This window comes from Filicampus tigris, chromosome 7, assembly GCF_054856515.1.
Source record: "Filicampus tigris isolate MCC_2025a chromosome 7, RoL_Ftig_1.0, whole genome shotgun sequence".
NCBI lineage: Eukaryota > Metazoa > Chordata > Actinopteri > Syngnathiformes > Syngnathidae > Filicampus > Filicampus tigris.
In genome coordinates this window covers 26,090,249-26,116,276 of record NC_141223.1, presented here as the reverse complement: position 1 = coordinate 26,116,276, position 26,028 = coordinate 26,090,249, and the positions used below count along the sequence as shown (strand labels likewise).

General features: G+C 42.2%; 2 protein-coding genes and 1 long non-coding RNA gene across 7 annotated transcripts in view; 1 reads left to right on the top strand and 2 right to left on the bottom strand.

The window, feature by feature from the left end:
• LOC147145385 (dehydrogenase/reductase SDR family member 13-like) overlaps nucleotides 1–480 on the bottom strand; it is a 54,321-nt gene extending 53,841 nt beyond the window's left edge. For all 3 annotated transcript variants that reach the window (XM_086036578.1, XM_086036579.1, XM_086036580.1), the window contains exon 1: nucleotides 312–480. In XM_086036578.1, the coding sequence (XP_085892704.1) occupies nucleotides 312–438 (127 nt within the window). In that variant the 5' untranslated portion in view covers nucleotides 439–480. The remainder of the gene's footprint in view (nucleotides 1–311) is intronic.
• A 3,715-nt stretch (nucleotides 481–4,195) lies between these two features.
• Nucleotides 4,196–6,742, top strand: LOC147145384 (uncharacterized). Of its 3 annotated transcripts, none has more exons than XR_015087558.1 (4): nucleotides 4,240–4,326; nucleotides 4,869–5,048; nucleotides 5,586–5,684; nucleotides 5,805–6,742. It is a non-coding gene; the product is annotated as an uncharacterized LOC147145384 (long non-coding RNA). The 3 variants fall into 3 exon arrangements; XR_015087557.1 differs by lacking the exon at nucleotides 4,240–4,326 and adding an exon at nucleotides 4,509–4,623; XR_015087559.1 differs by lacking the exon at nucleotides 4,869–5,048 and having other exon boundaries at nucleotides 4,196–4,326.
• An 8,582-nt stretch (nucleotides 6,743–15,324) lies between these two features.
• LOC147145383 (dehydrogenase/reductase SDR family member 13-like) lies at nucleotides 15,325–24,496 on the bottom strand. Its single transcript, XM_086036581.1, has 5 exons — nucleotides 24,257–24,496; nucleotides 23,580–23,698; nucleotides 23,232–23,355; nucleotides 18,028–18,354; nucleotides 15,325–15,696 (listed from the first exon to the last, which is right to left on the bottom strand). Exons 1-5 carry the CDS (start codon nucleotides 24,381–24,383, stop codon nucleotides 15,437–15,439), a joined length of 957 nt encoding a protein of 318 aa, XP_085892707.1. The 5' UTR covers nucleotides 24,384–24,496; the 3' UTR covers nucleotides 15,325–15,436.
• Between the last annotated feature and the right edge of the window lie 1,532 nt (nucleotides 24,497–26,028).

Sequence of the window (26,028 nt, the reverse complement as noted above, 5' to 3'; positions counted from 1 at the left end):
ATCGATCCGCCCCCCGCTAACGGGAAGGAGGAGTACGTGATTATGACATCGAACTCGGAAGTCCTGCGTGCATCAGGTCCATACTGGTGTAGATCCGGTATCTACACTGGGTTAGCATAAAAACAAAAGCGCCCACTGAATGTATTAAATTGAACTTTTTCATATGATACACGATAATGTAATGCCTTTTTAAGTGTGTTTAAAGTACTTGCCAGTATTCGTGACAAAGTAAACAAACAAACTACTTCCAGCGGTTCCTGTCACACTCCCAATCCCATGTAGGAAAAAGACTCTTAACACGAAAACATTACCTGTCACGATGGCCGTCTTGCCCCCCAGCTTCACTGGACTCAAGCACCTCACCCCTCTGAACACGCAGTAATATACTAAGACATAGCAGGCGACGACGAACGCCACGAAGCCCAGCAGAACCACCATCACTGTGTCACTATCAAGCTAGCGTGTCGACGTCAATAAAATAGTTCCGGTTACAACATTAAAATGGAAATACAGTATTCACGTTTAAAAAAAAAAAAATACATATATATATATATATATATATATATACATATATATATATATATATATATACATATATATATATATATATATATATATATACATATATATATATATATATATATATATATATATATATATATATATATATATATATATATATATATATATATATGTATATATGTATATATATATATATATATATATATATATATATATATATATATATATATATATATATGTATATATATATACACATCTTGAAAAGATGAATTTGGGTATAACGTAGCAAAATACGTTAAATCAAATCAAATCAAAATTTATGTATACAGTACAGTATAGCACGTTTCATAGATGAAAATGCAATTCAAAGTGCTGTGCAATAAAAACATCCAAAATACAACATAGAAAGGGCAGATAAATAAGATGGCCCAAGACCGCAAAGATATTTAAAAACTGATAAAAGCACCTTAAAATCAACCCTGAAACACACGGAGAGGCAATGCAGCGATTTTAAAACTGGTGCAATGTGCTCCACCCATCTGGTCCTCGTCAGCAGCACCCGTGCGGCTTAATTCTGGAGTAATAGCAAAGTGAAAATGCTCTTTTTCGGGAGGCCAGAGAGCAGGGCATTACAATCATCTAAATGACAGGAAATAAAAGCATGCATCAGCACCTACGTGTTAGCATCAGAGAGAAACGGGCGGACTCTGGCAATATTCTTAAAGGGATGGTTGGGCCAGGGTGGCCATGTTTTCACTAACAAGTTCACTTTATATATCTTTTTAATCAGCAAAATGAAAAGAGTTGTCATTTTCTATTTTATCAATACATTTGGGAGAGATTAGGAAATAAGTGACTCCATGAATAACGCCTCTTTTAATGAGGAAAATGGCCGCGCCCCCTACCGTTCTATCTATGTTCGGTTGGAGTCACTGGGGGGACCGATTGCAAATTTTCCATTGGAAATCATTGTACTTTCATTGCTTATAACGTCCAAAAACGGTGATCAATTGGTACCATCATTTATGTGGACATCCCTACTAGTGACCACTTCAACATATCAAAAGGATTAACCTCTCCGCGGCTGATTTATACGAGAATGAGGAAATGTGAAAGTCAGCAGAGCTACATAGATTTATACTGGGACAGCACACACTCCTTCTTTGCCCCCCCCCCCCCCCCCCCCCCAAAAAAAAACACTGCTTCTTTGCTGATGGTTAGGACGAGCAAGGCTTTTAACAACAGCTAGGATATTTACAGAGACTCAAGTGGGAATGAGTAGATTTATTTGGATGAGGAATGGACCCATTTTTTTGACCTACAACATGCCGTCCAATTTGGAACGTAACAGTCGAAATGGTACGGGGCATTTTAGTGCTGATGTCATTTTTACATGCAAACCTATTATATGTAAGTGCCAATGTTAAGATCATCCAAGTGTCTCTTTAAGATGATAAAAAAAACAATCTTAGGTACATTTTTAATACGAGGAATAAAACTGAGCTCAGAGTAAAAAATTACGCCCAGGTTCTTCACACATTGTGAGCGTTAAACATCTTCAAAGGTTTCTCTCTATGACCTTCAGGGCCAATAACTAAAACCTCAGTTTTGTCCTGATTTAGCTGTAGGAAATTGTCCGCCATGACTTAATATCTAAAATGCAATTTAAAAGACTATCAATAGATCCTGTGTCATCAGGAGACACGGCAATGTACAGCTACGGTGATGACACACAGTTGTACATTGCCGTGTCTCCTGGTGATGTTATGATGATCCAGGACGTAAGTCATTAGTACTTTTCAATAACGCACTGTGGACTGGAGGACACTGGGTGGGCTTCGCGCTCTTGCAATAATGAGACAGAAGATGTCGCTGTTTATCTATTCCACAGAGAGCAAAAGACACCGAGGCACAAATCCAACAGATTTAAAATAGCAACAACGAAATGCGCATGAATCTAGAAAAAAAATAAACCTCTGATCTGCATAGGGGATAGACGAAATGTGTAATATTGTATTGCCTTAAGGGTTGTATACCTACAGTTTATTTTTAGTTTTATTTTCAACAACAATTATGGCTTTCATCATAGAGAAATACAGTAATGTGTACAGGTGGAAACACCTTTTCAAACATGTACGCTGTAGATCGCTGATTTTTGTTCACGTGACAGCAGCCATTCGAAAATAATGCGTAATGTCACGCTTCTTAAGCGAGAAAAAGTTGGCTTGACGTTCGAGATTCGCGAGTTAGGGACCGTCCACAAATTTTATTTTCGAGGGTGTCATAAATTGACCAAAATATTCAACAAAAATCGGTTAATTAACATTTTGTCATTGTGATTGCTGTAGTAGATGGCAAAGGGAGGCATCTAATTACTACACCTCAAATTTTCGTTGTATAGGTCATTTTGGAGAAGTTGGAGCCAATTCAAGAATAAGTATGGTACTAAATTGACACAAATATTCACCAAAAATCAAGTAAAACACTTTTTCTAATTCTGACTGCTGTAGTAGATGGAAAATGAAGGCCTCTCACTACTACACCTCAAATTTTTGTCAAAGAGGTCATTTTGGAGACGTTGGAGCCAATTCAAGGACCAATACATTCATTCATTCATTCATTCATTATCCATACCGCTTATCCTCACAAGGGTCGCGGGCGTGCTGGAGCCTATCCCAGCTGTCTTCGGGCAGTAGGCGGGGGACACCCTGAATTGGTTGCCAGCCAATCGCAGGGCACACAGAGACAAATCCGCACTCACAATCACACCTAGGGGCAATTTAGACAGTCCAATCAACTTACCATGCATGTTTTTGGACTGTGGGAGGAAACCGGAGTACCCGGAGGAAACCCACGCAGGCACAGGGAGAACATGCAAACTCCACACAGGGAGGCCGGAGCCGGGATCGAACCCACGACCTCTGAACTGTGAGGCGGACGTGCTAACCAGTCGACCACCGTGCCGCCTAGGACCAATACAATACAATACAATTTTATTTAAACAGCGCATTTCATAACAGCTAGAGCTGTAACAAAGCACTTTACAAACAATACAATAAATAGAACAGAAACAATAAAAGGCTGTGATATATGTATTAATAAATATAGACATAAATGTCAAACTGTATTGGCAAAAATATTCACCAAAAATCAAGTAAAACACTTTTTCTCATTCTGATTGCTGTAGTCGATGGCAAAGCAAAGCCTCTAAGTACTACACCTCAAATTTTCATCATATATTTTATTTTGGAGAAGTTGGAGATCGACATGCAGATGTAGTAGTTAGAGGCCTCCCTTTGCCATCTATTACAGCAATCAAAATGAGAAAATGTGTTTTTCTTGATTTTTGGTGAATATTTTTGCCAATACAGTTTGATATTGGTCCTTGAATTGGCTCCAACTTCTCCTATTCTATATTTCTACATTTAATTCATTTGGGTCACTATTTATATAAATGTTTCTCCAATCATTCTAGAGGTATGAAACTGGAGAATTAGCCAGCTAGCTGTTTCATGCCCTGGTACACCAAACCGACGTCGGAGGTCTCGAAGCGTCGTGGCGTCTTTAAGCGCCGTCTGTTTGATGTATTGGCCACCGTCGTAGTGTCGTAACCTGTCTCTAAGCGTCTGGGGGGCGTTTACGCATGTTGAATCGGCGTCGCCAGTCGTGACATTGGGTCACTCTGATTGGCTGTTAGCTAGCAAATCAGCGCTCGGAGCGCCAACAGGAAGTGACAAATGCGATATATAGTGAGCACGCCTTCGCTGCCTTAATCTTACAAATCCAAGAGCGAGGGTTGACAATGTAAGTATTTCACAATACCGTGTCAAGAACGTGAGGGTTTACTTCCCGTAGGAGTTCATCGTGAGCGAAGAATATAGCTGAATGCATTGTTTACATTGTTATAATCCGCCCACGGGCAACAGCTTTCCGGTTGAATTTTCTAACAATGAGAAATAGTGACTACCGCCACCGATGGTATGGAAGGGTATTACATCTTATGCATGCGCAGAAGATACTTTAATGGTCAGCGTCGCTGTCTGTAGTTGCAGTGTGTTTCGCCAGCGTGACGTGCCGACAGCCGGCCGGACGCCATAGGCGGTAATTTAGCGTCTGTCACTGTTGGCGAATGTCGTTTTGGAGTATCAGGACCTTTAAATGAAACGTAACGTGAACACGGTAGTTAGCCTGCTGTCAACTAGCTTAAAAGTCTGAATATTAAACTTTCGTCTACGGTGGTTTATTTGTCCTGACGTTTTTAGGCTTTAAGTCGTGATTTAATAACATTGTGTGATGATACGTAATGCTAGGAGTAACGTTAACAAGACTGGCCTATTTTTTTATAGGGTCAGTTGAGGATGAAAAAGCAGGGGGAGAAGATTTTTGACCTCTTTTAAAAGAGAACCAAGGCAGGAAAGATGAGGGAGGCAGGCAGACAGCCAGAATTCAGGTCTGCTAGCAGCTCCCATCCTGGGACGAGTCAGGAGGAGAGAGAATCTGATACTGTATACACAGCCCATCACCAGGTCAGAGCATAGAAGCAGTCACATGCCCACTTTAGTAGTCATTTTAAGTTACAGGGTTCCTATGCTAGTATGGAAAGTATGGAACTTGATTTTCTATGTTTCTATATCCTATAGTAGTATAGAAAATGGAAACAATTGTATGGAAATATATTTATCTTAATAGTTATTTGGGTTATCTTAAAATGTTTGGATTAATTATTTTGCATGCACCACCTATTTACAATCTCCTGGAAATTGATTTAGTAAGATACTAAATACAACATTCAATACATACAAATTCAGAATAATTATAACAAATGATTTAACATGATGAATTGCATAATCTATTCACATGATTCACATCTTATTACTCAAATGTCACAAAAAGATTTCTGTCTTTAATACTGACACGTCTGGGAATTAGGGTCTGGAAATTTGGGTCTGGAAATTTTAAATGTGTAGGAACCCTTGTTTTTTTTACTGGTGTGTATTGTTTTATTAATGGTGGTTGTATGTTTATTTTGCTTACACTAATATTTTTATTTTTATACAATGTAGTTCCATTGAGGGAGGACACAGAGGACAAAGGTGGCAGCTCCCTTCCTGGGACTAGTCCAGAGAGAGAATGCACAATACAGCACAGCCCATCATCACCAGGTTAGAACATAAGTTCAGTAATTAAGTTTAGTTTTAGATATTTTGAAATGTTGGTTACTGATTAGTGTTGTTGTTTAATGGTGGTTGCATTTTTATTTTCGATTGCACTATACAATGTAGTTCCATCGAAGGAGGACACGGAGGCCTCTGAGGATGAGAAAGTCCATGAGCAACAAGAGCCAGACCCAGAGCCAGCCGTCCCCAGCACGAATTTCGCTCAGCCGAAAGGACCCGGTGGTAGGTGGGAGGGAGTCAGGGAGGGAGAGATATTATGTGAGTAACTTTGAATGTGTTGGTGCATTTTCACCATTTTTGTAAATTTTTTTTATTATAATTGCATAATTGAATTGAATAATTTTAAGCATTGTTAACAAACTGCAAATTATATATACATAAATCTAATCTCCTGTGTGCTTAGTATGTACATTTCAACATTTGACACTCCGATTGCAATTGATAAGTCGAGAAACAAATTTATTGTTATAGTCTGTGGACACCCTGAAATAGCCTTGGCCACCCCAAGGATAAAAGTCTAGCTCCGCCACTGGTTATGCCTACAGTCTTTTTTTTAATGATCACTATTTAACAAATTGAACTACATCCTGACACATAGTTTAAAATTACATCCCCTATCTTGCGTTGCCACTGTTTAACCGCGCCTAATTTGAATACATTGATTTCTCTGCTGCGTTTTCATGTTATTTTGAGTCTATGCCAGTGTGTGGCATACAGTGGTACCAATAAGTCTGTGAGAATCTCTCAATGTTCCTGTAAAAATGAAATTATACATTTGCTCTCATAAGGTATTTATCTCAGAGAGTGCTCCTCATTCCATTGAATGTTAGGCAATCTCCCTCTCTGTCCATTTTTAAAACCCGTTTGAAGACATTTCTAATCTTTGCCTTTTGATCCGACGTGAGACGTTTTTCTGTTGTTTTCCGGTGTCTATTGTATATACTATTTTGTGTTTTAATTTATTGCTTTCTTGTTATATTATTGCTATTTTGTTGTTGTAACGTAAAGTGCTTTGTTACAAAATAAAGTTGTATTGTATTGTATTGTATCTGCATCATGTTGTCAGATTAGGGCTGTCAATAGATTTAGAAAAAGGAAGATTAATTAATTGTAGTCTGTAATTAATTGATCTAATTAATCTATTTTTTAATCTCACTTAAAAATTGCTGAGAAAAGCCCCAAAGCCCCCCATTGTCTGTAGGCATGTATCTGTATTAATTAGGGAAGTAACGGTACGCTAAATCACATTTCAGTTCGGTTTCTTGGAAACTTTGGTTCAGTATATTTTCGGTACAAAAAAAAAATATATATATATATATATATATATATATTTTTTTTTTAATATGCGAAACATTCGGGTGACATTCGAAGAAATTACACCAGAATAAAAAATACGCTAACAATAACGATCTCTTAATTTTGTAAATTATTAAGACACTTAAATCTTTTAACACTCAGTAGCAACAGCCTTGACGCATCTAAGTATTCAAGTTATAGACAAGTTGTCATTACAGTATATATACGCTTTTTGTGGTGAAAAAAAATACATACAATAACAGTTACAATTATTGCTAACTGCATTAAAACTCTTTTTATAATGAAATACAGTAACTAAGTCTTTATGAAATTATTTACACTTTTTAGGCATTGAAATCTTTGAATGTTCAACAGCATATTGTAACGAATCGGGTTATCTGTGTTGTGGTCAGATTTGTGTTTTGCTGAGTTGTGGTGTTTCGGAGGTTCATGAATGCATCGTACGGCTAGCGAGAGAAGCAGTGGAGAACGAAGGAGAGAGCTGTACTTTGTTTTTTGCTAAAAATACTGCTCGCTTCCTCGTCTAAGAAACATTCAAAGTCAGATGAGGTTGTTTTAACTGCTTTTATTTTAGATGTGCTAGCTACAGCATAGCCGATCTCATGTAGCAATGTCGGCACACAACTTTGGGACTTATTCACGGACCTTTCTCCATCAGCGATTTTAACAGGAAAGCTAGAATGTTCCCAAACAGGAGACGGCAGGTACGGGGGACTTTCGAGCTCTCGCTTGTTTGCGTATGCCATTATAACGCCATTTATCTATGCATTTATGATTTATCATGGCTTCTGGCGTCCTGGCTCCTCTTTAGTGCCGCTGCCCTCCTCTCCCGTGTGCAACAGTCAATAGCGCCCGTGCGTAAACTCGCGCTAATAAGTGGACCGGACCAAACGCAAGTGGACCGAATCAAACATGCCATACCGAAACGTATTAATACACCCACGTGTACCGTTACACCCCTAGTATTAATGGATTGTAGCGACCTTGTATGATGTGTACAAGTTATGTGATTTCCGGTTGTCTGGGGGGACCGTGAAGGCGGCAGGAGGTTGGACAGTGGTGAGCGGGAGGGGCTGAGGGAGTCAGTTGAGCGTCGATTTAGCGTGCGCGTTGTTGTTCGGCGTGGTTACGGCCTACAGTAACCTTCTTGTTGCTCATTAAAAGGAGTTGTTGGCAGCCCACTGCTTGGTCTGATTGTCTGCAACGCTACATTGGTGTCAGAAGTGAAACCATCGGCATGGCGTCGCGTAAGGAGAGTGGCGAAGGTCGCCCACTGGTCAAGCAGGAAGCGGTGGACGGCGCTTACGATGGTGCGTGGAGCCGTGATATGAACCCCGATCGAGTTTCGGAGCATGTTGACCACCTGAGGCGAACCGCGAGAAAGCTGCCGTTCGATGCTGGTTTCAGCTCAGTGAAAGCTGAGGGTGGCGCACATGCAGTCAACGATGATGGCCCCTATCGTAGCCAGCGGCCTAGCAAGACGCCTAAATACTCTGGTAGGGGGGACTGGGAGGATTTCCATGCCCAATTTGAACTTTTGGCACAGGCTGCTGGCTGGACCGAGAGTGATAAGGCACTGCAGCTCGCCATGTGTCTTACGGAGGTAGCTTTGTCCTGCTTGTTACTGCTTAGCCCTGCTGAAAGATATGACTATGGGGCTTTGGTTGGTGCCCTAAGGCGGCGTTTTGGACAATGCAGCCAGCCCAATGTTCTACGCTCAGAGCTGTCTAACAGGCACAGACAGGATGGTGAACCTCTCCGTGTACTAGCTAGTGACATTGAAACCTTGTCAAGGCATGCGTATGGACATATGCCGACTGACGTCCAGAATGAGCTGGCCAGGAACCAGTTCATCCGGGCCATTACCCCAAGGGAACTACGCATACAGACTCAGTTGGCGCATCCCCGTACCCTTTAGAAGGTGCTGGAGCTGGCCACGGAGCGAGAGGTCATAGGAGACGTCACACGGAGCGACCCTGTGGACGGCATGTTGTGCGCTCTGCTGCACCGGTGAACCTAATCCAAGAGAAGCCAGCATGGGTGGAGGAGTTGACTGAACTTATTCGCTCTAGCACACTGCAGTCGCCACACAGAGGTGCCCGTCCCCGACGGGGCCCTCCAGTGTGTTGGGTTTGTGGCCAGTCTGGCCACATTAGCGTGCAGTGCCCCAGAAAAGCAGATGGACAGGGAAACAGGCCGGGGTCTGTGTCGAGTGGACGCCGCACATGTGTCCCAACGTGCCTTGTTTAGGGGAGATGGAGCCCAACTACACAGACGGGGGAGCGGGGCTCCACTCACCCCAGAAGCAGATGACAGCGCGGACAAGTGTCCCCATTTCCCTGGCAGGGGCTCCTTGCATAGCCCTTGTCGACACCGGATTCCACTGCGACACTAATGAGGCGGGATGTATTCCCAGCGGGGGCACAGTTGGAATCTACTACAGTTAAGCTTCGAACAGTGACTGGCGAGCTCACCCCTATGCTTGTGAGAGGGGTGGTGGCTATACAAGTGGGGGAACAAGTGCATGAACTTTCCGGTGTGGGTCGCAGCTGTACGAGACCCTTGCATTGTAGGACTGGATTTCCTGCGAACAGCCCGCTGTGTGCTATACCTGGGAAAGAACACGTTGACCTTTCCAGGGGCCCCACAGTTGAAATGGTGTGCCCCACAGAGACCACAAGGTTATTTCTGCCGACATCGAGAGCGGCAGCAGCACAGCAGGAGCTTGATCCTTCCCTTGAACCCCTGACTCGTGTGCCTTAGTCGCCCACACCAGGCGCCCACATTGATGGGTATCCCTCTTCCCCAGCCCCACTGTCGATGACGAGTGGAGCGGACAGAGTAGTGGGAGTACGGGAAGTATGGAAGCGCAGCTGTGATGGTTTGGAACCCAGGCAACGGGAGGAGCTGTGGCGACTACTGTGGGATTTTAAGGACGTTTTTGCGCTTAAAGAAGATGAGGTGGGCCTAACTGACACGGTGCAGCATGACATTGACACTGCGGATGCACGGCCTATCAAACACCCCTGTCGTCTTCCCCTTGCACATCGGGCAGAGGCAGACAGTGCTATTGAGGAGATGCGGAAGGCTGGCATCATTGAGCTGTCCGAAAGCCCATGGGTCTCAGGGGTTGTCATGGTCAGCAAGAAAAAGTCAGTGAAGAAAAGGTTTTGTGTGGACTATGGGCCCCTAAACAGCGTGACTAAGAAAGACTCCTACCCACTGCCTTGCATTGATGAAACTCTAGATCTGGTGTCCGGTTCATCTTGGTTCTCCTCATTAGACCTACGCAGTGGATATTGGCAGGTGCCCCTCGCGCCAAAGCCAGGCCAAAGACTGCTTTCTGTACTGGCAGGGGGTTGTGGCAGTTTTGCATCCTCTGTTTTGGCCTGTGTAACGTGCCGGCTACCTTTGGGCGACTTATGGACAAGGTGCTGGCTAGCATTCCCAGGGAGGAATGTTTGGTATATTTAGACGACATCCTGGTCCATGGGAACCTTTCCATACAGCCTTGGGGGCTCTGCGGCAGGTCCTACAAAGAATTTCCACTGCTGGTCTGAAGCTTCACCCTGACAAGTGTTGCTTTATGAGAAGAGAGCTAGAGTTTCTGGGACACAAAGTTGGGGGGCAAGGCATTGGCACTTTGGAAGAGAAAGTGCAGGCCGTGAGGGAATGGCCTACTCCTGGCAACTTGCGTGAGCTGAAGAGCTTCCTTGGGCTAGCATCCTACTACAGGTGATTTGTGCGTGGCTTCTCATGCATAGCCGCCCCGCTCTTCCACCTGCAGCGGAAGGACACTAATTTCGACTGGACTCCTGATTGCGCACGGGCCTACAGCTCTCTGAAGAGGGCGCTGACAGAAGCACCCATCCTCGTTCCTCCAGATGCTAACCGGCCATTCATTTTGGACACCGATGCCAGCAATGTTGGAATGGGAGCAGTCTTGAGTCAAGTGGGGGCGGAAGGGGAGAAGGTAGTGGCATACTTCAGCAAAACCTTCAACAAGGCGGAACGGCGCTATTGTGTTACACGAAGGGCACTGCTGGCTATTGTGAGAGCCATAAGCCATTTCCGATATTACCTGTTCGGCTTACCTTTCACCGTACGCACTGACCTTGCTGCCCTCCAGTGGCTGTTGTCTTTTAAGGAACCGGAAGAACAGATTGCACGCTGGCTCGAAGAACTAGCACCATATGTCTTCCAAGTGGAGCACAGGGCGGGAGCTCGCCATGCCAATGCCGACGCTATGTCGCGACGCCCATGTGCTCTGGCTGGTTGCCGCTTCTGCGAGAGAAGAGAGGCCCGAGAGGCAGAATTATGTGGTGAGGAGCAAGGTGATGAGCACGTCAAGCCTGCATGCAGGGAGGTGCAAGTTGTCGACGCACCTGAATGGAGGAAACAGCAAGAACAGGATACTGATCTGCGACCCGCGTTACAGTGGGTCGAGTTGGGTCAAAACCCTAAGTGGGAGGAGGTCGCCGAACACTCACCTGCCACTAAAGGACTCTAGTCAAAAGATCAGAGGGATGGAGTGCTTCAGAGAGCCTGGAAGGAGCCTGCTACTGGGGAGGTGAGGTGGCAGGTTGTTGTCCCCAAGGCTTTAAGGGAGGCTGTGTTAAAAGCCTCTCATGGGCATGCGGGGGCCGGACACTTTGGAGTGTCGAAAACACTTCGTCGACTCCGGCAAAATTTTCTATTGGGGTCAGCTAAGGAGAGATGTTGAGGACTTTTGTCGTCGCTGTGACCTCTGCACAGTGTACAAGGGTCCTCCAGACCAGTCTCGTGCTCATCTCCAACAGCTGGCAGCGGGCGCTCCTATGGAGAGAATTGCAATGGACATAATGGGCCCATTTCCATGCACCGACAAAGGCAACCGTTATGTCCCAGCTGCTATGGATTATTTTACAAAATGGCCAGAAGCGTATGCCATCCCGGACTAAGAGGCAGAGACTGTTGCGGATGCTCTCGTTGAGGGCATGTTTACAAGGTTTGGGGCGGCCGAGGTCATTCACAGCGACCAAGGGAGAAACTTTGAGTCGGCTGTGTTCACGGCAATGTGTGAGCGACTGGGCATGAGGAAAACGCGCACAACGCCTCTGCACCCGCAAAGTGATGGACTCATTGAACGCTTCAACAGGACCTTGGCAAAACAACCAGCAATTTTCACCACGAAGCACCAACGAGATTGGGACAGGCATCTGCCTCTAGTCCTATGGGCCTACAGGTCCGCTGTACAGGAGCTTTCGGGAGACCCCAAGATACACCGGCCGTGCAGCCAGGACCAGAGTACGCTAGAAGGCTCCAGGACCAGTTGGAGTCAGCACATGTCTTTGCTCGTGACCATTTGCAGAAAGCGAGTATAAGGCAGAAAAGGAATGACGTGAGTGCCAGAGGGAGGGACTTCAACCCTGGAGACCTGGTTTGGGTGTACAGCCCGAAAAGGAAAAAAGGCAGGTGTCCTAAATTGGACAACTATGCCCCCAACAAATGGGGCATAAAGCACCACCATGGATCCTGCCACTGGGTGGGGCCGTGTGAAGTGCAGGAGAAACTAGGAGCAGTGGTTTACAGGGTACAACTGCCACCTACACAGGGACAGGCTGGCCCCATATAGAGGTGATTTTCTTCCACAGCGTCACACGGGGTCCCTGGAACAGTCCCGGCGGGACGTGAATCCCACATCTCCAAGACAGAGGACCGTCCCTTCACCCTTTCCCACACATCCTATTGCAGCCGAGGATTCATCGCCTGATGCTACACTGATTGTTCCAAGCCGGCAAACTTCGGGGCGGCCTCAGAGACAGAGGAGACTACCGGGTCACCTCATTGACTTTGTTTTTTGATACCCTCGGGACGAGGTTCTTGATAAACGGGGGGCGTGGGGAGGGGCGACCTTGTATGATGTGTACAAGTTATGTGATTTCCGGTTGTATGGGGGGACCGTGAACGCGGCAGGAGGTTGGACAGTGGTAAGCGGGAGGGGCTGAGGGAGTCAGTTGAGTGTCGATTTAGCGCGCGCGTTGTTGTTCCGTTGTTCGGCGTGGTTACGGCCTACAGTAACCTTGTTGCTCATTAAAAGGAGTTGTTGGCAGCCCATTGCTTGGTCTGATTGTCTGCAAGGCTACAGTATCTTTTTTTCCATTTGCCACCTTGAGGAACTGTTTTACGCATTTACCAGCCAAGTCCCTGGTTTCTGTTTTCACAATGATCAGTGCAAAATGAGTTCAAGTTCCACTCACCATCAATAAAGTGTCCAGTCACTCCCAAATAACCGTGGTTGCGAGATGAGGGCCAGTGATCTGCGGTTATAGCAATACATTTGTCCGAATCCCCCACCAAAACATTAAGGTTGCTTTTCTTTTCACCGACATACATCTTGCTGATTTTAATCATCACTGCAGTCCTGCACGGTGGTTTGTATGACGGCTCAAATGAACTCTGTTTGAAACACCTTAATTAATACCTTGTCTTCAACTAAGTTGATCGGCCTGTAGTTCATCGCTATTCACTTGGCAAGAACTTTCGTCAGCCTGTCGGTCGCAGACTTGCTCATATGCGGGCCGTTCTCGAGTTTAGTTTGGCGAAGAGCTTTGCAATGGCTTGCTACATTAACGTCTTTGTTGCTATCATTAGCTGTGGCTTTAGTCGCGGCTGGTTACTTTGCATTTATGTGGTAGGCTTGAACTGCTTCTTTGAAAGCAAAGTCCTTCTTATAAAGAAAGCATATCACTCTGTCTTTATCAACAGTACCGTCAGGGCGTTTTTTAAATTTACCGTTCATTAGACCAACAACTCTAGCATTGCTCCTCCATTTTCACGTCTTCTCTCTGCTCCTCAACTTGCCCTCCCACCTACAATAGGAGCCTATCAGGTTATGCCCAACACAAAGACAGCCAATAAATGTCCACTTCACGGTGTGACATTCACTATTGGTTTTTACTGCCCCAACAACACAAGCACATGCCCCATGCATCAAAATGAATCTCATCATCATACAGAAACAGTAAAGTTAGAGATAAAAAAAGTTATTAATGCGATTAAAAAAAATTAATGCTTTAACTCTTACTGTAATTAATTGGTCACAATTACTCCACTAATTTGACACCCCTAATATATCACATTTTTTCATAGTTAACTCATAGTTAATCGCATATTTTATTTATTGTAAAAAAATCCCTTGATTTTTCTGTCCCATTATTTTCTTGAATTAATTTTAATACCCCTTACATGAATAGGAGGATTGATTTTCTTATACAAATAATTTAATAAAGGTAAGTCAACCCAAACATATTTTTCAAGAATATGCTCTATTCAAGCCTACTAGTTGAAACAAGGCATTCTGATAAATATTGTGTTTGTGGAATAAGAGTTAATCCACCTGCTTTTAGCCATCACTGCCGGCCGCCATTTTGTCACGTTTGTCGACTAAAAGTGACATCATAGTTGCTCAGGGCTCAGGTAACAACCAATCACAGCTCACCTATTTTCTGAAACTGAGGCATGATTGGTCGTTATTTGAGCCCTCAGGGCATCTGCATGTGATGTCATTTTCAGTTGACAGAAGTGCTAAAATGCCCGACCCCTGAGATGGCTAGATTTTGCTACTTGACTCATATTCCACAAAAACAATATTAATTAGAATGCCTTGTTTCAACTAGGGGGCCTGCATAGAACATTCATTCATTCATTCATTCATTCATTATCCATACCGCTTATCCTCACAAGGGTCGCGGGTGTGCTGGAGCCTATGCCAGCTGTCTTCGGGCAGTAGGCGGGGGACACCCTGAATTGGTCGCCAGCCAATTGCAGGGCACACAGAGACAAACATCCGCACTCACAATCACACCTAGGGGCAATTTAGAGTGTCCAATCAACTTACCATGCATGTTTTTTTGGAATGTGGGAGGAAACCGGAGTACCCGGAGGAAACCCACGCAGGCACGGGGAGAACATGCAAACTCCACACAGGGAGGCCGGAGCCGGGATCGAACCCACGACCTCTGAACTGTGAGGCAGACTAGCTAACCAGTCGACCACCGTGCCGCCTGCATAGAACATATTCTTGAAAAAAAAAACCTTTGTGTTGACTTCCCCTTCAATTAAAAAAAAAAACAAGCATCGGATTCAACTTACACAAACAGCCCCTCAGCAATTTCAAACGCACACGCACAAAAGCATTTGATCATTTATTTATAAATCGGACACGGCTCGATGTCACCAGCCAATTGCAGTGATTAATAGCCTATTAGGGTTATTCAATTGCAAATTGTTGATCTAAGCAGGCACAATTCAATCAGCAAAACCAAAACAAGTTGTGAGCTTTTTAATTTGGACACACGACTTTTGTGTCAGGAGCAGTCATGCAATTACAACATAACAGAAAGTTATTATCCTTAATTCCCATTCACTTGTGAATTAATTTATGCAAGACCACACATTCGTTCACTGATTTCCCACAGCTTCTTAGCTGCAGCATCATCCTTTGCTTTAGAATAGACGTCTCGCACTGTACAGTTGGAGAAGTAACGCCCACTGAGAGGTTCAATTCCTTCCTGCAAAGCACAGTGCAGCGTGGTCTGGCATCCCTGGACAGTGTTTTTGAAGAAAAAGGCAGTGATGGGCTTTAAGAAGAGCTGCACTAATGAGCTGGTGTTCCTGGCCAATTCAGAGTTGATAGCTCCTGCAGGTGGAAAACATGACAAATTAAAGTGAAAGAATGCTGATTTTCCTCTTTTCTTTAACTATACAGTACAGTAGTGTTGTACAGTATTTGCCAAATTACCATTCAAACAATAGACTGATTAAAAAAAAAAGCCTGTGCACAATAGAGACATCTGGCCATTACTAGGGGTGGGCGATACTGGGAATTTTGGTATTGATTCGATACCAAGTAAATACAGGGTAGTATCTGCCGATACCGATACTTTTTGCTTGGAAATGTTATGATCTCCCTTGAGTTTGTGTGTGTATATATATATATATATATATATATATATATATATATATATATATATATATATATATATATATATATATATATATATATATATATATATGTGTATGTATGTTTTTTTTGATAAATAATTAAATAACTACAATGCAAACTCTTCCAGTATAATAAAAAGCAAAATCAAATACTTCTACTACAACTGTTTCAGAACAAGTCAAGAGAGTCAAACCAAAAAAAGCAGTAATGCAACGAAAATACAAATAACAATGTCAACATGACAACTAAAATACATCTCATTGCAAATGTTTTTGAAAATAAAGTCAGTAGTTCAAATAGTGTAAATACAATGTAAAAACCTTTGATACTATTAAAAATAAAATACTTCTACTGCAACAACTATTGTTGATTTTTTTTGGGGGGGGGGGGCTGAAAAGCCTCTGCCAGAGTAGTTGTCTCTGTGTCCGCGGGGGTGTTCTGGCTTGGGGATCTCCCCCCTCCTCCTCCTCCCTCAACTTCGCTTGCAGCTCGTTGCTCTCTTTAGGGTGAGCTTTTTTCATGTTTGTGTAAATTCGTGGTGTTACCACAGAATCGGAGCACTTTATTACACAAATCACACTAGGCACACTGTCCTTTTCTGTTGTTGTAAAAAAAAAAAAAAAAAAAAAAAGTCCACACCGCGCTCCGCTTCTTGTTCGGCTCTATTGCTTTAGGTTCCGGCTGCTCTCTCACTCTCCAGCCGCCCTCTCTGCCAGGGGAGGGGCTAAAAGTGTGCCTGAATCACTCACTCAGGCAGAGACTCAGAGTAGCAGGAGGCGCCGGCGAGAGAGAGAGGGGGGGGGGGGGGGTGAAGGGAGAAGCGGCGCTTTGAGCGAAGTATCGATCCCAGTAAAATACTATCGATACTACTTGCTTAGAATCGATTATATCGATGTTTGGATAGACCACCCCCCCAAGCCATTACTGTAGAAACTGAAAATACAGATTCAATTGTTTTGCAGACACATAAGCACATGGCGAGCATGCAACATGCAGTGGGGCAGCAATGACTCATTTAGTGCTAAAATTGTACAAACAAACAAAAGTTTAACAAAACCACTTTCAGTTTCAGTACTGTATAACCAAAAAGGGCATCGTGTCTCATGTCTAAAATATCGTTAAAAAGGCAGACCACATTCAGCTGACATTCCAGGAACTGATAGCATCTGGTCCAATGCCCTTCAGGGTTATCTTGTCTGGCTAATTTTGTCACTTGACTCTTCCAACCACCACTGCATCGAGAATACAAAACATCTTCTCTATAGCGACTATTACACATAACAAGCATCACGCCATTGCCTTTTTATAAATACACACACCAACACACACACATACAGTACATACATACATACATATATATATATATATAAAAGTGAGGCTATATATATATAAATATATATAAATATATATATATAAATATATATAAATATATATATAAATATATATATATATATATATATATATATATATATATATATATATATATATATATATATCCTCACTTTTTGCCTTTTAGATGAGAAAAGGTACTTGGCCTTTCTCCCTTCCAAGACATTACAGTGTGTATTATTTTCTTCCTATTTCTGTGAATGCATTTCTTTTGTTTTCAGGTGTAACTTTTTGGATTTGCCATTTTTGTAACCGTGCCATTTTTGTGAATAATTGTTTGCAGGCATCTGTTTGGCTAGATGTACTTCAGTCAAGTCACCTATTGACTGTCATGTGCTTTCAAGCCTGCAAATGCATTTTTCCCGAATCATTATCCGTGTTTTGGGAAGGAAAGGATTTTTTGTGTGAGAGGTGGAGTTGAAGTTGTAAGGTTTTCAACATTTTACAAATAAAAACAAGTCAAGGTTATCTTTGTTTCTCATGTTGTCATGATTTGTTGTTTATGTAATCCTACGTAATCAAGACTAATCAAGGCACTTGAGATTTCGGAATTGTATAATCTTCTGCCTACTTTCCTCTTTGTAGACTTGATTGTGTCTTCACATCAGAATGAACTGTTAAATTCTCACTACTGACCTGGATGGAGTGAGTAGCATGTGATTTTGGTTCCTTGCAGTCTCTTGGCCAACTCATGGGTGAAGAGGACATTGCACAGCTTGCTGTCAGAGTAGACTTGAAGGACCTCAGTGAAAGAAGTCCCCAGTCCCAGAGCTCTGTGTTTAGTTAAGCATTCAAAGTCGATTTTGCCAAAGTTATGTGCCACGGATGACACATTGACCACACGACTTGATTCAGACTCCTTCAGTCGGTCCAGCAAAAGGTTGGTTAAGAGGAAGTGGCCAACATGATTGATGCCAAACATCATGCCTAAACCATCCTCTGTTCGACCCTGCATATAAATTCCTATAAGACAGAAACAGCGGTTCAGTAAGTTTTCCTCTTTTTCATACTTTATACCACAACTTCAAACATACAATAATTTAAATACAATTTGCTTGATTGGTAGGCAATTATAATGTGAATCTCAAAGAGAAATGCAATGTTATATTAAATTGGATTATAATATTGTTATTTAATATATCAAACAGAAGTGGAAAGTTTACAAAATTTTTGCTGGTCCCGTCATTCATCATCCGTCAGTGGCCAGGGTACCTGTCCGTCATCCGTCAGTCCGTCATTTTTTCCGTCATTTTCCGTGATGAACTAAATTGTAATCATCAGTCAGTCAGTAAATGGCTTTCTCAAACAATACAACGTATTTGTCATTCACGATCGTCATGCTGTCAGACTACCAGATAATATTGTTCTGTGTCTTGGACCAGGCGAGATGTCACACTACAAGTCCGTCACCGACTCGACCCCGCCCAATCGTTGCGTACTTCTGTCAAGATTCTGTCCATCGGTGCGGGTCCGTCGGGGAGGCGGGACAAGCAGCTGTGTTGTCATGTCGATGGAGGCATTATGTGCATGTACGTTTGTTCTCTGCAAAAAAAAAATTCTATTGGTCAATGTGGAAGAACCAATCGAAGGATGTCAGACTATGCGGCAAGATGAACAAAGATTCTAACATGCTAGACTTTCGTGGTGGTGGTCGTGAAGCATCCCAGACGCCAAACGACCAATCGCTGAGTATGTCACACTACACGGGCTACGATGCGTCAAGACAACTCAAAATCGGCTACGAGACACTACGTTTGTCTGCGACACGTCTGTCGGCCCAAAATCAGGCTACATTTGTATAGTCTGACATCGGCATTAGTCCGTCAGTTAGTTTGACAGAAGTCGATTGGTCCGTCAGTCGGTCCCCCAAAAAAACGGTTAGTGACGCGGTTAGTGACGATTACACTGACGGATGAAATCTCACTTCTGTTATTCATCAGTCCATCATTTTTAAAAGGTGTCTCGTCATTCGTCAATTGTCAGCAAAACAGGCGTCCGTCAGTGACGGGCTGACAGACCGGTCCGTCAGTCTGACTGAATGCCAACCTCCCATTTTAAAGGTATTTGAATGTCTCATATCTATTTAGTAGGGGTGTAATGGTTCAAAAAAGACACGGTTCGGTACATACCTCGGTATGGGGGTCACGGTTCGGTACGGGTTCGGTACAGCAATAAGTCTCAAATGCATGAGACTAGGTTGTTTTAAATTCTTATTTAGTTTTAACAGAGAACAAGCTACAATTTAATTTGCTATAAAGCAAAAAACATTCCCTGTAATAAAAGCACAAAATAGAATAAAAACTTGCGCATTAGGGTCGTTCATAAATAATAATGATAAAAAGATTAAACACAGGAAAACACCCTTTCTTGTATGTATAGAATGAGGTTGCAGATAGAGTCATGTAGCACTTGCCAACTAGTAACTTTAACTTCATTAGAAGAGCAGCAGAGGACAGCTCATGCTCCACCACGGCTCTTGTGCGATTGTATATGACAGGGATCACGATTTTGCTAATATGCACCCGGGATGGAACATGTAACTGGACTCCAGCATGATTAATAAACGTTTGAAGCCTGGCTCCTCGACTAAAGCATATGGGCGCATAGATGTTGCTATGTATATGCCGATTGCTACTAATATCTTTGGCTCTGTCTGCTTTCACATCTCCAGGCTGCTCAAAAGTAGCGGGGATAAGTTGTTAGTGTTGAGCGTGTTTCTTTTTTCTACCTCCGGTAACTGTATTGGCGTGATGCCGTCTTATATGTGTTAGCATTGTAGCGTCATCCAAGAACACGCCGTCAGACGTAGTTTAATTAACACATTTTATTAGTCCAACCAGCTACTGTGGGTCGCAGCCGACGCCAATACAGTACAACAACCGTTAAGTTCACAAAGTGTCACGGCTCCCTCTCCTTCATCCCCTTCTCATCCTCTCTCGCCCGCACCCGAACACAAAAACCGTTACACCTCTACTATTTAGACCACCTATGTCAAAGTCAAGGCCCGCGGGCTGGATGTGGAGAAGGTTTTCTACGGTCCCTGGGATGATATTGGTTTATAATTAGATCCGGCCCGCAGCGTGGGTAGCAGATCTGATCGGGTCCTTCGCGCCTGCCGAAGACGTCACACTTTAAAATATATTGTAGGGACTTCAAAGAACACGGCGTCAGACGTAGTTTGATTATCATGTTTTTATTAGTCCAAAGGGCTAATAAGGGCCGCAGCCAACGCCAATACAGTACAACAACCGTTCAGTCAAAAAAGAGCAACGGCTCTCCTGTTCGTCCCCCGCTACTCTCGCTCGCATGCCCTCCTATCCAGCGAGCAGCACGATGCATTCATTAACCTCGGAAACAAAACAACTTGGCATTCCGACCACAACACAGATAACCCAATTTGTTACATTATTTCTGTAATATATTTCTTTGCGTCAATGTTTGCCACCCCATGGCTGTTCTACATGCTGACTTAACGTCACTTTTCGTGGCTTTCAGAATCGGATTGTGGTGACAAGTCCATCCATCCATTATCTATACCGCTTATCCTCACAAGGGTCGCTGGGCGTGCTGGAGCCTATCCCAGCTGTCGTCGGGCAGTAGGCGGGGGACACCCTGAATTGGTTGCCAGCCAATCGCAGGGCACACAGAGACAAACATCCGCACTCACAATCACACCTAGGGGCAATTTAGAGTATCCAATCAACTTACCATGCATGTTTTTGGAATGTGGGAGGAAACCGGAGTACCGGGAGAAAACCCACGCAGGCACGGGGAGAACATGCAAACTCCACACAGGGAGGCCGGGGCCGGGATCGAACCCACAACCTCTGAACTGTGAGGCGGACGTGCTAAGCAGTCGACCACCGTGCCGCCTGTGGTGGTGAAAAGTTATTTGAAGTAAAACACACTTTATTAGAAGATGTCCCACACTGTGAAAAGGCATTGAACGCTATTCGAGCGCTGAGTGTTGATAGCAAACTCAGTAGTTGCAGATTGTTCGTGCTTCACCACGTTTGTTGTTGTGTGTAAATGTTAAAAGGTGAGTTTAATAATTTAAGTTCGTGTCAGGTAACTGCTGTACATAATAGCCTAGATTGTTCTCGTGAGTGATGTCATGTTGATGAACACTAGTTAGTTATTTTGGCTCATATGCTAACTATTCTAGTGATGAAATGTGTGAATGTGTATTGTATGTATTGTTCGGCTGATTAATTTCTTAATACAGTGAATTGTAATGTTTAGGCATATTATTAACAAATGGCTATGCATTGGATGATGTTGCTAGGTTATTCTTTGTGTTTTTGCAAACAACAATAAGTACACGTGTCAAGTGGAATACGGGCCTGTGTTTTCTGACAGGAGCACCCAAATTCATACCTTGCCACTCTAAAATAGGGTCAGCTGGAGACATCATACCAATCATATGATCCTCTCCGTTTTACTTCACATTATGTACAGTTCATACAATCTTGCAGCCCGAGTCAACCAGAACATTGTTTCCAGTTTGGCAGGAGAAACGCAAACGGAAGTGACGTACGAGCTGCCTTGCAAAAGTAGCAGTAATGTACTTTATTTTATTTTTTATTTAGTAACTTCGAAGATAAAAATACAACAGTCAGGGGGGTGACAAACATAGATGCAAAGAAATATATTACAGATATATAAAGCGTGACATCATCAGCAGGCGCGAAGGCCCCGATCCAATCTGGACATTCAAAAAAATGTCAATGACCATCATATCAGTCCGGTCCACGGCTTGTCGCAAAATGTTGTATTTGGCCCTGCGTCCATTTGATTTTGACACCCCTGATTTAGACAATTGATGTATACGTACTTCAGAGTAATAACTTCTATGCTAGTTTTTTTTTTTTTTAAGTTATTCTTTATTATCTTGATTCTTTCCTTATTTCATATTTTTTTTGCTATGCCAGTTTCAATTGAGTAATAGGTGGGACACACTGTCTCTGGAACATTCACTCTCATCCAAGCTTGAATGAGAGGTGAAACTCTTAAGACAACCAGAACTGTCCAGTTGCGATCAACTCAATGCCCTGAGAATGAAGTGACCTCGATGAATGAGAGTATTCACAGGCATGCCTCTGGATCATTATGAATGGTATTCAGGGCCCTCTGCTGTGAAATTTGACTCAGATTCATCCATGTGGCAAGAAGTGACAGAGAACCTAAATCCTGTGCAAAGAGAGGAGAAAGTTCCAGAAAGACACACATCTTCCATTGATGTAGGTCTCTTCTCAGTGTTAAACTCCAATTCCATAGATTAAGAGAAAAACTGAAGCCAAAAAAACAAAATGGGAACCCAGACTACAAGATTATTGTTTGATGAAACCAAGATTGGATTATTTGGCTTTAATGCTGAACTGTATGAAGAATAATAAACAGGGATATACTGCCAGCAAGCTCTTTTCGCGAAAAACGACTCACCCACTGACGCCCCCAAAAAATTCCCCCAAAAATCTGTGACTAGTTGAATCCGACTAGTTGAATGTGGGCAGTGTATAGTTTAAATCTGAACAATTTGGAAACCAACATCCCAGAACAGATTACTAATCGCTAGGACTTTCAACTTTTATCATATGGCTACATAACACATTAGGAACAAATCATAAAAACTATCTTCCCTAACAGCAAAGCATTTGTGTCTACATAACAGGATTTGCTGGAAGACCTCCTACAGTGTAATCAATTCACTCCCGTTGAAAATCCCACAAAATGCTTTTGTTGTTTCATAACCAAGATCTATTACGTGCTTCCAGGTTCCTTACAAAAGAGCAAAACAGACCCAGTTTTGGTAACAATCTTCAAAAGTAGTAAGCTCTTACCTGCATTGTTGATGAGAATGTCAAGTCTGGGTTCACTTCTTAGGTAGTTTTCAGCAAAGCTGCGAACAGACTTAAGGTTCCCCAGATCCAACTGCATGAACATGACGTGATTGCTCCCACTCTCCTTTCAGAGCCAACAAACAGGTTTTTAAAAAAAACATTTCACTGAATGCACACATACTGCACATGTACAATACAAAATGTTATTGTTGCGTAATTGAAAATGCATCATCAAGACTAGTCCTTTACCGAGTGTATGTACTCTCGATGTCAGTCAATTCAAGAAAAAAAAAAAAGAAATGGCAAAGTCGTATGTCTGCAAAACAAAGCATGACAGATTTTTCTTACCCTCTTGACATCTGCAAGAGCAGCCTCTCCTCTCTGCCGACTACGACAAGCCAGAATAACTCTGGCTCCTCTTTTAGCCAAGTCTATTGCTGTAGTTTTTCCAATACCGGTGTTGCTACCTTGGGGTGACATAACAACATTCTAAACAATCCTACTCAAGGAAAATTGTCTTAGGTGAATTGTGAATTCAGTGTGAAATTTGATGTCAATCAGGAAAAGCAGGTCTCTACAGTGCAGGGGGGAAAAAAATTGAAAAACAGGGGCGAAGCAAGAACTGTCATCCACTCAGCAATTTCAGTCCATGTCATATTATAACTCTTCATAACATGTGTTGGGTTGCAAGTAAATAACTTTAAATCAGCGCTTCCACATTTAAAAAAAAAAACGTTGGATCCTTTGGATTTGCTTAATTGGACATGTACATTGGTTGCATGTAGTATGTATATTTTTAAGGAAAAGAGTAGGAAATTACATCAGTTTACCACATTTTAATCACGTAGGCCTACAACTGATAGCTAAGTACTTCTTTTTTCAGTTCATAGCCTGAAAGAAGCACCATTTATTTGGTGACAACTTTTCAAACTTAAAACAAAATGAAAATACATTTAACCTGTAAACCCATTTAGACAGTGGAAGTAAACTCTATACTCCCAGTTTAAGACAAAGTAAATTCTTACCGGTCACGATGACAGTCTTCCCATGCAGCTTTGCTTTGCTTGTGCACTGCTTTCCTTTCACCACAACCTGACGGTAAATGTAAGCAGCTCCTACAACTACACCCAAAACCAGCAAGGCACAAAACATTGCGTTGTCGTTTGGTAGACTACAGGGAGAAAATATGAAACAACTTTAGTTGGCAAAGAAGCTTGCGCTGATGGTACTTATGTGCTCTGATATGTTAAGAAGACTGACTAGACTCAAATGTTCAAACAAGCACACCCATTTCCTGCCTGGGCGTGACAATGTTTTCCTTGTTATCGGCCCACAGCAGACTGGAAGGACCAGAAATCAGCAACAGACAATCAAGCAAAGTCAACAAGTTAGGGTCACTAAATGAAAGGCGAGCTTGTTTGTCGCACGGGCTAGGCTTGGACGAGAAATCAGTTGAAGTTCACTCACATCTCAAAAGGCAATGGTATGTGTGTGTATATAATTATATGTATATATATATATATATATATATATATATATATATATATACATATATATTTATATATATACATATTTACATATATATATATATATATATATTCATATATATATATATATATATATATATATATATATATATGTATATACATATATTTATATATATATATATATATATATATATGTATATACATACATATATGTGTATATATATATACATACATATATGTGTGTATATATATATATAGATACACATATGTGTATCTATCATATATATATATATGTATGTATATACATATATATATATAAATATATGTATATACATATATATATAAATATATATATATATGTAAATATGTATATATATATATATATATAAATATATATATATATACATATAATTATATACACACACATACATATATATATATATATATATATATATATATATATATATATATATACACATATATACGTATATATGTATAATCTATACATGTACATTTAAAAAAAGAGTACAGGAGGCGTTACATCTGATTGAAAATATTGACGATGAGCATGCTCGGCTGAGTCCCGATGCTCCGTGGTGATAGTCGCGATGTACGTATTGGTAGTGTAACCCTTAAAAGTTGTTCTTCCTTATCTTCGGAGGCCGTGGTATGCGGGTTACAATATAGGTTTCACTATCTATTTCTTCTGGCGTCTTCCTTGCTAGAAACAACCGACATGGCAGGACAGTGTTTTGTTGCGTCTTTATTCAGACATGAAGAGCCTTGCTCTAATTCACCTGTCTCTCCTTTCTTCTCCGTTCAGGAAATCCGCCATACCAAACCAAATCAAAAAGGAATAAATACTTAAGCACAATATACATAATTAAATATATACTCACGAAACAATATTGCAGCATTTTAGAAAAATAATAAATACAAAATAATATGCCGTTTGCTCCAAAGCAGCTGTATTTTATAACAGCACGACACACGCAGCGCGATCTAGAGCCGCGCACGGGATAATCTCAGCGGTCCACATCCGTAAAAATGACTGCTCTCGTAGTTATAAATCCAAGCGGCGCTTGAGCAACAAATAGCCCTCAAGAAGAAATAAATATATGTCAGAACAACACCAATGTAAATGATTGTGTGGGTGCGTGCGTGAACGCGTGTGTGCGTATGTATGTGTGCGTGCCTGTGCGTGTGTAAGTGTGTGTGTGTGTGTTCGAAAGGGCTGAGGGGCTGTTTGTGTGAGTTGAATCCAATGTTTGTTTTTTCAATTGAAGAAGAAGTCAACCCAAACATTTTTT